Consider the following 15315-nt stretch of genomic DNA (forward strand, 5'->3'; position numbering starts at 1 on the left):
ATGCCGCTCCAGACCTCACGCAGCCGTCGGGAGGCCCCAGATGTCTTTCGCCTCTTGGGCATATGCAACGAGAACAAGAGCGAGTTCCCAGCCAAGAGCACAGGGGAGCACAGCGGTCCCTGGGACTCTCCCTAATGCAAGCTGCCACATGAGAACCGGCAGAGGGAACGGGGTGAGAGAGCAGGCCGCTGCCCACTGCGCCCACTGGAGCAGTGCCAAGTACAGTGTGGAAGTCTGTGGATCACACCCACACACACTGCAGGGGATGCTGAGGCCCAGAAGTGGCACGGGCCACACTGACCTCCACATGCCCGGCCCGCTTAGAGTCCGAGCAGTAAGGGTCACCCCAGAGGAAGAACACCCAAGAGATCCGAGTGGCTGGGAGTCCTGATTCCCCCTGCAATGACATGCAATGCAAACGCATTTCCCTGGCAACCCGCCGCTCAATAAACATGAGCTGTGTGAACATCTGATCTTCATTAAAAATTTAAGGTGAGTGCTTGCCTATGCCAAGGAAGACCAAAAACCAGCCCTGCCCACCACTGCCAGGGAGAGTCCAGAAATCTCACGTGCAGGAAATTCAGAGATGGTCAAACTGTCCCCCGCCCCTCCCCGCCCACCACGTCCACCCTGACACAGCCCTTGATGGGTCTAATACACAGATGGAAGGTGGGGGAAGCCAGAACCCACGTGACGCCCACAGGTCAGCCCTGAGCTGCGACTTATCCAGACACGACTGCATGTCCCCAGCCCTTGTCTCCGCTGCAGCTGCTGCTGTCATACAGGGATGCGCCCAAGTTTCGTTTTTTATGGGAAACCTTCTGATTGTAAAACATTAGTTACGATTTTAAAAGGAAGAGAAAAACTCACCATGCAAATCAAACACAGAAAAAAAATTGTGGCCAAATTTAGCCCAAAGACCTCTGCTCTGCAAGCCAGTGAGGCTGAGCCGTGGTTTTTCTGACCGCACGGATGATGAAGAAAATCTCATAGCAAGCCCCCAAAGTTCATGATGCTGGGATAAGGTACCTGCCAATTATAACTTACTGCTATTTCATGCCATAAAATGTGACCTTTGACCCTTGTCAGCACACCATTAGTAGCCACCAATGTCTCCTCTTCTTTTTTTGTTTGAGACAGGTCTCACTGTGTCACCCAGGCTGCAATCTCAGCTCACTGCAGCCTCGACCTCCCAGGCTCATGCAATCCTCCCACCTCAGCTTCCCAAGTAGTTGGGACCACAGGTGTGTGCCACCATGCCCAGCTGTTTCTTTCTTTCCTTTTTTTTTTTGAGAGATGGGGTCTCTCTGTGTTGCCCTCAGAGACCTGGTTGGTCTCTCTAACTCCTGGGCTCAAGCAATCCATCCACTCAGTCTCCCAAAGTGTTGGGATTACAGGCGTGAGCCACTGTGCCCAGTCTTCTTAGTTCTAGGGACACATCTCAAGTAAACAGTGTCCATTCCCTGTGGAACCCACCCCAGAAATCCTTCCTCCTCCTAACGTCGCGATACCAGCCTAAGGGTGCTGTGGTCTGCGTGCCCCACTCTCAGGCAGGGGCCTGGTCAGCATCCCACAGGACCACCCGGTGACCACCCAAGGTCCATGGGCTTCTGAACATCCTGCACATGCCGCCCCAACACTCCCCTGGCCCAGCCACGCCCCCCGGCCCTGCCACCCCCGCCGCTCCTTAGCATGGATGCTCCCTTAGCATGCACATGAGGCCTGGACCTGAGGATGCCAAATCATTCCTCTCAGGAAACAGGGCTGTGGCATGTGGACGGGCATGTCACCTGCACAGCCCACGTGGCAGCCAACACACAGGACTGTGCTTTTCCTGTTAAGCCAGGAGGTTCTGGAGGGCAGGGTGGAATTACACACCTGCGCAGCCCCTGTGTGTGGGTTCAGGAAATGAATCAGGCTAATCCTAGACCTGCTTAGACGACACCTGCAGAACTGAAGTCCATACCAGCTGGCATCTCAACACAGAACACCCGCCGTCCCCACTCCATGCTCACTGTCAGGTCACAGGAAACCTGCATCAGCCTCCCGTCCTAGGGACGAGACGGGGTGTCCAAGGGCTCCAGGGACCGTACGGTGCCTCAGGGAACTTTATCATGGGAACTGGACTGATTTTGCTCCAGGAACCCTGCTCTTCCCCCCTTGCACCCTGCTATGTAAGGCCACGGGGGCTACTTAAACAAATCCCAGAGTCCCTGCCTTTGAAGAGGGAGCTCACCCCAGATTCTGGAGCAGCCTCGCTCTGAGTCCCCACTCCCCGACCTGTGAGCTGAGCTCTAAGTCCCACATCTCCACCTCCGAGAAGATAAGAGGGGGCGTCGCAGAGGGCTATGAGGATCCCACTGGGTGTGAAGCCCACAGCACTGCAGGGCATGGTACACGCTGGCCTAAATGGAAAGCAGCATTCAGACATCTAGTTCTGGCCGGAATGAACCAAGCCCAACCGCCTGTCTCTCCCACCCGCTATGACTGATAGCTCTGGACAAGACACAAGAAACAGGCAGTGAACCGGGGACACCAGAGATCCACAGCAGCAGGCCCGCTGGCTGGAGAGGCCGGTGTGCAGAGTCAGCAGCTGGGAGCCGGGTTTATCTCCAGCTCTGGCCTCGGGGACGTCTGAGCTATGGGGCAGCAGGGTGGGTGCAGGCCCCTGTCCCAGAGAAGCCAGGGTGTGCTGAGGGCAGAGGGGCGCTCAGAGCAGAGGGGGCTGGAGCAGGAATACTTGGCTCTGAGAATGACCAGATGAGTCCAGCCTCACTCCTGAGGGGCCAAAACAGGGCAGCCAGGGCCTCGGAGGCTGGACAGCCAGGACCCACCTCCCTCGCCACATGAGACAGACCTGCCATCTGTACCCAGCCAGGCTGAGCACCTGCTTTTGAAAAAGAAAAATTGGCTGGGTCTGGTGTCTCATGCCTGTAATTCCAGCACTTTGGGAGGCTGAAGCAGGAGGACTGCTTGAGGCCAGAAGATTGAGACCAACCTGGACAACATACTGAGGCCCTGTCTCTACAAAATAAATTTTGAAAATTAGCGAAAATGATGGTACATGCCTGTAGTTCCCCCTGCTTGAGAGGCTGAGGTAGGAGGACAGCTTGTGCTCAAGAGGCTGCAGTGAGCCAAAACTGAGCCACTGCACTCCAGCCTGGGAAACACTGAGACTGTAAATTAATTAATTAATTAATTAAATTAAATAGAAAAATTGTCCAAATGACTTTATTTTTTATTAATTTTTTTTAAGAGACAGGGTCTTGCTCTGTCACTCAGGATGGAGTACAGTGGTACAATCATGGAACACCGTAACCTCCAATTCCTGGCGTCAAATGCTCCTCCTGCCCCAGCCTCCTGAGTAGCTAGGACTACAGGCATGCACAACACCCAGCCTCCAAAAAACATTAACAGGACTTGGCCTTACAAAATAATGTTCCAAATATCCAGGAAACAACCCACGATAAATCAGCACTCCAAGAACCAGGAAATGTTAACGTTCTCAAGGGAATAATCAAAAGACGTCAAACCTGAGATGACCCAGATGTTGATGTTATCAGACAAAGACTTCAAAGTAGTCTTTGGCCGGGCGCGGTGGCTCATGCCTGTAATCCCAGCATTTTGGGAGGCCAAGGCAAGTGAATCACGAGGGCAGGAGATCGAGACCATCCTGGCTAACACGGTGAAACCCTGTCCCTACTAAAAATACAAAAAATTAGCCAGGCGTGGTGGTGGGCACCTGTAGTCCCAGCTACTCAGGAGGCTGAGGCAGGAGAATGGCGTGAACCTGGGAGGCGGAGCTTGCAGTGAGCCAAGATCGCACCACTGCACTCCAGCCTGGGTGACAGAGCGAGACTCCATCTCAAAACAAACAAACAAACAAACAAAAAACAAAGCAGCTGTTATAACCATGCTCACTGAGACACAGTTGAACATACTTGAAGTTTTCAGGAAACAGGCTGGGAGTGGTGGCTCACGCCTGTAATCCTAGCACTTTGGGAGGCCGAGGCGGGCAGATTGCCTGAGCTCAGGAGTTCAAGACCAGCCTGGGTAACATGGCAAACCCCTGTCTCTACTTAAAAAAAAAAAAAAAAAAGCCAGGCATGGTGGCGGGCACCTGTAATCCCAGCTACTCAGAAGGCTGAGGCACGAGAACTGCTTGAACCCAGGAGGTGGAGTTTGCAGTGAGTCGAGATCACGCCATTACACTACAGTCTGGGTAACAGAGTGAGAGTCTATCTCAAAAAAAAAAAGTTTTCAGGAAAGAAATGGAAACTATTGGAACCAAAAGGAAAAATTTAAAACTGGAAAGTACAGTATCTGAAATTTAAAAATCACCAGATAGGCTTAGCAGCAGAATGAATCAGATAGAGGAATAGTGAAGTTGAAAATAGGTCAGGAGAAAGAATCTATTCTAAAGAGCAGAGAGAAAGAAATTGTTTTAATGCACAAGCACCTTCTGCTTCTGGAAGGATGGATTAGCTGTGCTTTTCCTACTCCTCCTATTAAGTGAAGCCCTGGACGTCACACATGAAACAAACATAAGAAGACTCTGACAGGCAGAGAAAAGGCAGCTGTTCAGGGCCTGGGATCTGAGAAAGACACACGGCGTCCCCCTGGGGGTTTCCTTTGCCTCGTCTATCTTGGATTTGGAACTGGAGCAGCCTGAAACCTGGAAATGCCAACAGGTACAAACGCAGAGCCCCAGTGAAAGCCAACTCAGTCTAGCCAGGGAAGGGGCAGCTTTGCAAGACAGAAAACTTTGAGACAATAACAACCTACCCCAGAAAAAAACGGGCCCAGCCCTCCAACCAAGCCCAAGTGGCCAACTAGCAGCTTAGACTTCCACCCTTGAGAGGCTGTGAGCAGGCACCCCACAACCTCTGCCAGGGCCGTACAGGGGAGGCCACGCAGGAAGCTGGAACCCCCATCAGCGCCAGCTGGTAAAAAGCCTCATGCCCACCAGGCATTGGTGGAGACAAAGGGGCAGCCCAGCCCGGGCCCCCACCCTGCACTGGCGAGGTGCCCCTTCCTCCTTGCTGGAGTGGAGTAAGAGGAGGCCTGGTGGGGAGTCAGGGCTTTCACTGCCACTGAGCTGCAAGGTGCCCACACTCCATCCACGTGCTGTTAGGGGAGTGCATGTGGGGAGCGGCAAGGAAGCATCTCCACCCCCCGCCAAGGTGGCCTTAGCAGAGGCCTGGCGGGAGCTGTACCCCCCACCCACCCGGCAATAACAAGCAGCCCCTGACTCCGCTGCCAACAAGGCTGAGGGGAACCTGGGCTTCCACCCCCACCTGGCAGTACCAGCGCCCTTCCCTGCTGGAGCAGTGCCAGAGAAACCAGCTAAACAGAAGGTGTAAACGCTGCCCAGTCTTGGAACATACTGCAAAATAACCAGTGCTAGGTGAGTCTGGGAAGGAGGGCTGGGCCTTGGTGAGGCTGAGGATAGAGGAAAACATGTCGGGCAGGGAGGGCAGAGGGCACCTGGGGAGGCACAGGGCATGCGGGAGATAATGACGGCTGGGCTGGTGAGCACGTGTGCTCCGGGAGCAGGTGGGGGCAGGGCCAGATCAGGGGGAGGTCAGGAATGCAAGCCAGGCCACAGGCACGCATGGGCGAGCAGTGCCTGGAAGAACTTTGTAGGAGGGCAGGGTGTCTAAACATCAATGGGGCACATAGGCTGGCTGTCAGGACGGGCCAACGGCACTGGAGAGGGGATTAGTGACCCTCAGGGTGCTCTCTAAACTTCCAATCCCCATCATCCAGGGTTCAGCCGCCGGGGTGCTCCCTAAAGAAATTCAAAAGGCAGCAGGAGGGGTCGGGAGGGGAAGACCAGGGCCAGCTGGAGGCAGAAGCCATCTGAGCCAGTCTGTGGCAAAAAGGGGACCAAGGTCAGCAAGAAAGGAGAGAAGAGGTGTGGGATCCAATACAGCCGAATCGAGAACCCAGCAGAGGTGTGGGATCCAGGACAGCCGAATCAAGAACCCAGCAGAGGTGTGGGATCCGGACAGCCGAATCGAGAACCCAGCAGAGGTGTGGGATCCGGACAGTCGAAGAATCAAGAACCCAGCAGGCGGTGAGGGTGGGCCACTCGCTTAGGAGAGAGGCCGAGTAGCTGGAGCTTATGTGCGGGTGACAGGCTGGCTGTCTCCAGGACAGAGGAGAACTCATGCCCGGAAGTCCACGCTGGGCTAATCGCTGAAGCCATTAAGTTGAGATGCATCCTGGACCAGCTACAGGTTCCTGAGATAACCCTCAAAAGGCAGGACTCAGCTGCATTTCTCATAGAAAACACTGTTATGCAAAAATCTAGACTGTTAGAGAAGAAAAATAAATTGGGTGGGGGGACGGGAAGTAAAACACATTAGGAGTTTCTTAAACACACAGAAAGTGTATCTTCTCGAGTATGAAAGTTTCTTAAATACTGGTGGTTTAATTTCTCTGGGATAGATAATCAAAAATGGAATTGTTGGGTCAAAGGATATCACTTTTTTTTTTTTTTTTTTTTTTTTTACAGTTTGAAAACACTGCCAGATTACTTTCCAAAAACACCCTAGCAGTTCCCACTTCCCATCCACCGGGTCTGCCAGCCCAGAAGCATCCTGAAACTTCCCCAGCACAGAGCTGTGTTTTCGCCCTTCCCCATCCCTTGCTGGATGAGAGCAGCATCTCATCATTGCCTTGGGTCAGTATCTACTCAGACGCTCAGCATCCACTACCGAATGTTTTCTTCCGTGAATCGCCTACTTATATCCATTGCCATTTGTCTAATGGATTGTCTGCCTTTTTTCCTATCAATTTTTATGTAAGTTTAAAATGTTCAAAAAATGTTAACCTGGCCAGGCGCGGTGGCTCACGCCTGTAATCCCAACACTTTAGGAGGCCAAAGAGGGAGGATCACGAGGTCAGGAGATTGAGACCATCCTGGCTAACACAGTGAAACCCCGTCTCTACTAAAAATACAAAAAATTAGCCGGACGCAATGGTGGGTGCCTGTAGTCCCAGCTACTCGGGAGACTGAGGCAGGTGAATGGTGTGAACCCGGGAGGCGGAGCTTGCAGTGAGCTGAGATCGCGCCACTGCACTCCAGCCCTGGGCGACAGAGTGAGACTCTGTCTCAAAAAAAAAAAAAAAAAAAAAAAAAAAAAAAAAAAAAAAAATTAACCCTTTCTCTATCCTATTTGTTGCAAATATCACCCCCATCATTTTTTATTTTTATTTTATGATTATTATTATTATTATTATTACTTGAGGTGGAGTCTCGCCATGTTGCCCAGGCTGGAGTGCAGTGGTGCAATCACAGCTCACTGCAACCTCCGCCTCCCAGGTTCAAGAGATTCTCGTGCCTCAGCCTCCTGAGTGGCTGGGATTATAGGCGCACGCCAACATGCCTGGCTAATTTTTGTATTTTTAGTAGAGACAGGGTTTCACCATGTTGGGCAGGCTGGTCACAAACTCCTGACATCAAGTGATCCACCTGCCTCGGCCTCCCAAAGTGCTGGGATTACAGGTGTGAGCCACCGCACCCGGCCCTTATCTTTTTTTTTTAATTTATGGTATCTTACAAAAGAAATTTTAAAATTATTTTGTCAAATAATCTAGCTTTTTCTTTATTCTTTCTGGATTCCATCTTGGTTAGGAGAGCCTTTTCCCATTCCAATATTATAAACTGTCCTCTATTTTCTTGTAAGAATTTACAGCCAGGTGCAGTGGCTAACGCCTGTAATCCCAACACTTTGGGAGGCCGAGGCAGGCGGATCATCTGAGGTCAGGAGTTCGAGACTAGCCTGGCCAACATGGTGAAACCCTGTCTCTACTAAAAATACAAAAATTAGCTGGTGGCAGGTGCCCATAATCCCAGCTACTCAGGAGGCTAAGGCAGGAGAATCACTTGAACCCGGGAGGTGGAGGTTGCAGTGAGCTGAGACCTTGCCACTTCACTCCAGCCTGGGAAACAGAGGAAGACTCCAAAAATATAATAAAATATGTTATATATACATACATATATATATATACACACACAAACATATATATATACATACATATATATACACATACATATATATACATACATATATATACACATACATATATACATATATACATACATATATATATACACATATATATACATTTTCCTATAATCCAGCTTTCTACTCTTAAATATGCACCCAAGAGGAGGAAAAGCATAGCCCCTAAAGGGTCAGGGTGTCTTTATCCACATAGTCAAGGTGAATGGACCGGAAACTGTCCAGAAGCCCATCAGCAGGTGAACGGATACACTAGTGCACCCACACAATGCAATATGACTTAGTAACCAGAAAGAAGGAACTGCTGACATGATGAATCTTAAAAAAAACAAAATGAGATAAAGCAGCCGGGCACAAAGAAGTGCACATGGCATGATTCCATTTACATGAAACTCTATTAGCATCGTGCCCGTCCCTGGTGAGAAAACAGCCCAGGGCCCAGGAGAAGGTGCTGGGCTGCTGCTATCCGGGTGATGTTTACACAGGTGCACACAATTATCAAAATTTAACCAACTATGTGCCTTAAAATGTCTGAGTTTTATTGCACACAATTATCAAAATTTAACCAACTATGTGCCTTAAAATGTCTGAGTTTCATTGCATGCAATTTAGACCTTGATAAAGTCGATTTTTAAAAATCTTGTCTTAGGAGGGGAATTAGTAGCGTGGAAAACACTCTGCAGTATGTTTTCTCAGCTTTTCTTTCATGCATATTTACATATACACAAATACCAAATATTAATCACGTCTAAGTCGAAGAGTGACTTTTTGTGTATGCTTTTCTGTGTTTTCTAGATATTATTAAATCAACATGACTTACTTTTGTAAGCAGGAAAAACATTTTTTTTTAAGTATCTGTGGCATGCCTATGTTTTGCCAGGCACTTTGCAGGGTGTGCTGAGGACACGTTTTATAAACACAGTACTGACCTGCCCAACAAGTTCACCACCAGCCTGGGACATCCCAAGTGGGGTTGGTGGAAGGAAGGGGAGGATCCTCCCACAAAGGTAGAGCCTGGGCAGTAGTCCCCTCACCCCCCAACACACACACACACACACACACACACACACACACACACACACACACACTCTTCCCATTCCCAACTCTAAAGGAATAAATGCAGGGTTTGTCTAAGTGTGTTTTGCGACAGTCAGGGGAAATAACCCAGATATCAACGCAGTGTTTCCAGTTCAACGAGCATGACCCACTTCGAGTTCCTGTTTTCGTCCTGCCCTACTTCCCACCAGGCTGGCGGCCCAGGGCACTTGCTGTCGCGGCTTCCTCAGGTGCAGACCTCACCCAGGCCCAGGAAGCTGCAGCGATCCAAATTGCTAGTCCTTGTCTGTGCTCTTGTACAGTCAGTCACTGTCCCAGCACGATGACCCACTGACGAAAGTGCATGTGCCTGGGTTCAAAGCCAGCTCCCTCTGTACATCACTGCCTCTGGGCCCAGTCAATTCCCACTCCTACTGTCCACATCTGAAATAGGGGTGATGCTACGGAGAAGACAAAGGAGTCGGAATAACTAAGCGGCCACCCCAGCAGGGCACACACAGTGGCCTTGGCTTTGTCTTTAGCCCATTGGTCACCTGGAGCTCCAGGGCTGCTCCTGCCTCATCTCACAGGTCCTCCTAGGGCCAGTTTTTGCACAATTCTCCACCTCTCATCATTCCTCAACCTAATCAATCCCAGTGTGCCCAGATACACCTGGGGGAGTGGGGAGGGCTGGGCAATGCCACCTTGCTGACCAAATTAAATGTCCTGTGAGCTGGTTCACATTCTTCTGCCCTGCTATGGCCCTACTGACCTCAAGCATAGAAGAATCGAACCTGGGCCTGATTCCTTTTGGGGACTGTAAAGCTATGAGAAAAAAACTAGAGACAGTGTGGCTGTATTTTTGAACTCATTCACAACTTAGCGTTTCCCAACTTGTTGATGTTTTCCTATTGCATGGGAGAGCACTCCTGGGTGGAGAGGGCAGGCTGCTTCCTGGAGGAAGCCCACCAGCCAGGGCCACCAGCCAGGGCCCCACCATCCATGGCCCCACAAACCAGGGCCCTCCCTCTCCAAGAGGGACCAAGCTTCCGGCAGGCCAGTCAGGCAGCTCAGGATGAACCCGCACAAAAGCACCTTGGCTTAGCAAGAGTGAGGTAATTAGCATGCCAAGAGGCAAACCCCAGCAGGCTGGACAAAAGCAGACGCCACACCACACCAAGCCCTGACCTGGGGGACCAGAAACCATAATGGGAGCTGGCTGGGGACGCCAAGGCAGAAAGCAGTGATGACTGACCTCCCACACAGATGCCCTGTAAGGGTCTGGCGTCTCTGCGGCCGCTGGAGCCTGAGGGACGCCTTACAGCCCAGTGGCTACAAGCACAGCAGCTAATTGGGCCAGTCACTTCCAGCCCCTGCGGATCGGCCCCTGCATCCCTAGGACGGGAGCAGCTGCCCTCAGGAACCCATCCGGTTTGAAGCCCAGTGGCCTGCACTTAGGAAGTGCTTGGGGGACGCAGTCATCTTCCTGAAGCCTAGGGATTTACAACAAAGTACAAACCCTTCGGGCCCAGGTCAGGCACCTGTTCTCCTTGTGTGTGGGCCCTGGTGGGTGATATTTGGGGTGTGACATTTCTACCAAAGGGGACATGAGAAATACCTTAGGAAAGTCAAGTCTCAGATGCCCAGCCACAGATAGGTGACCCCAGGGCTGGAAACCAAGTGTTGGTCATGGGTCTGAGACCACCCCTCGACCTTGGCCCCACCTAACGTTCAACTCTGTCCCCACCAGAACCCAACCCACAGATCCTCACCACTCAGCACCAGAAAGCGCCCGGAAGAACTCCTGACCTCGACTGCCCACAGGGTCTAAAGGTGTCATCCCAGGCTCCGAATATCCACCAGAGAATCTTGGCCTCCGCCACACCCACCCCATTCCAGCTCCGCACATCCAGCATGAATCCTGGCCTCTGCCGCACCCACCCCAATAATTAAAAAGAAAAAAGGCTGGGTGCAGTGGCTCACACCTGTAATCCCAGCACTTTGAGAGGCTGAGGTGGGCAGATCACCTGAGGTCAGGAATTCAAGACCAGCCTGGCCAACATGGTGAAACCCTGTCTCTACTAAAAATACAAAAATTAGCCGGGCGTGGTAGCGGGCTCCTGTAATCCCAGCTACTCCGAGGCTGAGGCAGGGAGAATTGCTTGAACCCAGGAGGCGGAGGTGCAGTGAGCCAAGATCGTGGCAGTGAACTCCAGCCTGGGCAACAGAGCAACACTCCGACTCAACAAACAAACAAACAAACAAACAAACAAAAAACAACAAAAAACAAAAACAAACCCTCTGTCCTCCTGCAGGGCTCTCTCTTCTAGTAAACAGCAGCTCCAACAGACCTCCTTCCCGTACTCAGTCCCTCCACATCCAACCCTACCCACCTCCATCTCCCATCTGGACAGGGCCAAAGCCTCCAAATCGCAGCACCCATCCTTCGTCTGGGTCCTCCACGCAGAGGCCACGAGATCCCCGGAAAATGCTAAGTTGGATAAGGCCCACCAGGGGCTCCCACTCCACTCACTGTGAAAAGCAGGTCCCCATCTCAGCCTGTAAGGCTGCAGGAGACCTGGGCCCCAATCTCCCTCCCCCATCTCCCTTCACTCCTGCCACACTGGCCTCCTGCTGGTCTCAGGGACTTAAACTCGAGGCTTTTCCTGCCTGGATGGATCTGTCCCTGGAATGCAGAGCCCTCGGTCTCTCCAGGTCTCTGGTAAAAGCCACCGCGTGAGTGAGGACTGCCGAGACCACCAGGTACCAGACAGTGACCTGCCCTCACCTGCACAACCCTGCCCCTTACCCTGCGGGCTCTGTCCTCAGTGCCCAGCTCCATCAGACACTTGTCTCTGTGTGCCCTGTCTCTCTCTCTAAGGGAAAAAGCTCTGCTGCAGCAGCGACTGTGTCACACATGCCGGCCCCCGTCCCCAGCGGGCACACAATAAAAACTTGCCAAAGAGGGCATGAATGAAATGGAACACACCGCTACCACCCAGCCTGGGTCTCCCGTGCCGCCAACACCTCCCCCTTCTCACTGTCCAGACCTGAACTGCTGCAATCCTCCCACTCCCCGGAGTGTGGAAGGGCACCTCTTTATAAGCCTCTGCCAACCTCTCTGCCACCAGACAGCTCTGCCCTAGAGCCTTGAGGAGGCCGTCCCTCCCCGGCACCGCGGCCCTCCAGGGTGGGCTATGCGTCCTCCATGTTTACCAAAGTCACTCTTCTCCTCATCCGGAGGGCCTCTGCGGGGCAAGTGGCCAACCCGTGGCACGGAAACCAATTCCCCCATCCCGAGCAGGGAGCACACCCCACAGAAAGTCAGGGGCCCCTTCTTTAACTTCTTAACAGGAAGTCCTCACCCTGCAAGGGCGCCTCTCAGGTTTCGGATCCCTGCTAAAGAAAAGCATCTGTTCTTGGAGTAAACTGCAATGCGCGCGGTGGGGAGCGCCTGGCACCCCCCTCAGGATCCATCCACAGTCCGTCTTGTCCAGAGGTGCCCTGCGGACAGACCGCACCGGGGGCCACGACCCCGCGCCCGCGCCCCGGGTCCCACCTCCCCGCGGGGATGGGGCGCCGGCCTCTCCTCCACTGCGCGGCGCTTTGTCCTCGGGTTCCCGGAGCAGACGGCGGCGCACAGCCCGGCCCCTGGCCCCGGCCTCCCTCCCGCCTGCCCCGACCCCTCCCTGGCGCCTGCGCTCCCAGGGCCCCCGGCCTTACCACAGCCGCTCGCTCCCTGCACCCGGTCCCCCCAGCCGGGTCCCCCAAGCCGCCCCCGCTCCCTGGCCAGGTCCGGCCGAACCCGGGCGGCGGCGACACTCACCCGCGCCGGGGGCGCCGGCTCCGGGCCCCGGGCTCCGCCACCAGCGCAGCAGAGCCCGCGCGGGCTCCAGGCTCACGGCGCAGCGCTGCTGCTTCACCCACAGCACGGATTGCAGCGGCTCCGCCGCCCCCGTCGCCCCCATCTCCGCCGCCGGGCTCGTCCGCCAGGCTGGGGGCGCGCGGACGCCGAGAGGAGCCGGACCGTTAGCGGCCCTGCAGTGGCCCGGGCGGCGGGCGGCGGGCGGCGGGCGGCGGGAGGCGGCGCTGCGTCACCCCGTACGCGGGCGGCGGGGACCGCGGAGGGGACGGGCGGGGCGGGGGCGAGGAGGAGGGGTGGGTAGAGGAGGGGCCGGGAGCCGGGGAGAGGCGGGGGGGACCCGAGAAGGGGAGAAGAGGGAGGAGGAAGGGGCCGGGATGGGGCTGGCCGAGGCCAGGGCGCTGGGGCCGGGAGGCGGCTGCCTTTCTCTCCTCTCTTCTCCGGCGGGTGCCGGGTGCTGAATCTGGCGCTCCCGCGGCCAGCCGGGACTCAGTGGCGCCTTCCGCGCGGGCCTCGTTTCAGGCGGGGTCCGGGCGGCGTGGAAATGCAGTCCTGGCGATCGGGCACGGCGGGGGGCGGGCCTGGATGGGGGCGCCACGGGCGACGTGACCTTGGGCGGCGGGTGCCCTCTACGATCCTGGCGTCCTGTCGGCCTGGGAGGGGGCCTGCAGCTGGGCCCCGACAGGCAGGTAAGGCTTTCAGGAGGCGGAGGTCTCTTTAGGGGGCGGGGGCGCTGGCCCTTTGAACTGCTCTGGGGCCTGAAGCCGCAGAGCAGACAGCTGAGCACCCGCCCCTGAGCTGGCGCTAGGAACCGGAGCCTGGGCCCCAGACTTGGAGAGACATGGCCCCTGTGGCCCCAATTCACCGCCTCCCCAGGAAGGCCTCCCTGACCCCCCAGCTGAAGGAATCACCAGCCTGCAGGGACTCCAGCCCTGCCTTCAGAGCACGCCCTGCCCCTTCATGCAAGCTCCAGTCTCTGCGCCCGCAGTGCTTAACACAGCCCCATAGGAAGCAGCCACAACCTGGTTCAGAGGGCACATCCCTCCCTGATTTATCAGTGAAGACTGTGCTCACAGAGGTTAAGTCACTTGCCCAAGAGCACAGGGCTCCAGTGTGGCAGAGCCTAGGCTCACACTGACACTGTCTGGATGTGACACTGAGGTCTGAGGCCTGCCCCTCCCCTCGGCTCCCCTACCCAGCCCTGCTGCTGCAGGCAGAGGTGAGGTGGGCTAGGTCCACGTGGCCTTGCTGCTGTGCCTGGCACCAGGTGGCCGCATGTACAGGTCTTACCCTGCCAGCAGCTTGTTACTGTCTATAGGGCGGGAACCAGCTATGAATCATTCCTCCCTGGGAGCCCAGCCCCTGTTCAGGCCATGCAGTGAAGGCCCCAGGACAGTCCTGCAGCCACCGTGGGCCCAGTCAGAGTCCTAGCAGGCAGTACGTGATCGTGGCACACAGTGGGGTGTGCAGCAGCGAGGCCTGCCGAGCCTCCTCCCTCCCACAGCTGCCACTCTGAGGCCTGGGAAATGTGGCTCTGAAACTTACTTGGAAAGAAAAGCTCATGCCAGTGGCAGGAGGGTGCCGCTGTGTGCGAAGAGGGTTGGCAGGCAAGGGTGGCATGGGCAGGGGCCCGGGAGCACCAGCGTCCCTGCTGGGGACCTCTTCCCTGGGCCTCCCTGTTTTCAGGCTCCCCGTGCCCCTCCCGGCGTATTCACGTTGCTGTCCTAAGGCTGCACGCCTTGGCTTAAAATCCTGCAGCCAGAGGTGGGGGCCCAGAGACGACTCAGAAGTGCTTAGGCCCCAAAGGAGCTCCGTTGGGGGAGACAGCAACATCAGTTACAAAACACACAGGAGATTCAATGAGGCTGTTAGGGTGGGCCCTCATCCAGCGCGTCCTTACAAGAAGAGGAAATGTTGACCGGGCTCTGTGGCTTACACCTGTAATCCCAGCACTTTGGGAGGCTGAAGTGGGTGGATCACCTGAAGTCAGGCATCGGAGACCATCCTGGTCAACATGGTGAAACCCTGTCTCTACTAAAAATACAAAAATTAGCTGGGTGCGGTGGTGCGCTCCTGAATCCCAGCTACTCCGGAAGCTGAGGCAGGAGAATTGCTTGAACCCAGGTGAGCTGAGATTGCGCCATTGCACTCCAGCCTGGGTGACGAGAGCGAAACTCCGTCTCAAAAAAAAAGAAGAGGAAATGTGGACACACACAGACCCCCGAGGCGTGTGTACACAGGGGTGGCCATGGGAAGGGGCAACAAAAGAGAGTGACCTCCAGGAGGCCAACCCTGTGGGCTTGAACCTTGACCTCAGACTTCCAGCCTCTGCCGACTGTTCATGGGAGACGACAGATTGCTGTTGTTGAAGCCATCCAGTCCGTG

The 15315-nt window shown here is 54.8% G+C and overlaps 1 protein-coding gene across 1 annotated transcript in view; it reads right to left on the reverse strand.

Annotated features, from left to right (window-relative positions):
* Positions 1 to 13163, reverse strand: part of CERK (ceramide kinase) — a 55809-nt gene extending 42646 nt beyond the window's left edge. Inside the window, exon 1 of the mRNA XM_034948720.4 lies at positions 12895 to 13163. Within this exon, the coding sequence (XP_034804611.3) occupies positions 12895 to 13036 (142 nt within the window). The 5' untranslated portion in view covers positions 13037 to 13163. The remainder of the gene's footprint in view (positions 1 to 12894) is intronic.
* Positions 13164 to 15315: the final 2152 nt, after the last annotated feature.

Source organism: Pan paniscus, chromosome 23, assembly GCF_029289425.2.
Source record: "Pan paniscus chromosome 23, NHGRI_mPanPan1-v2.0_pri, whole genome shotgun sequence".
Classification (NCBI taxonomy): Eukaryota; Metazoa; Chordata; class Mammalia; order Primates; family Hominidae; genus Pan; species Pan paniscus.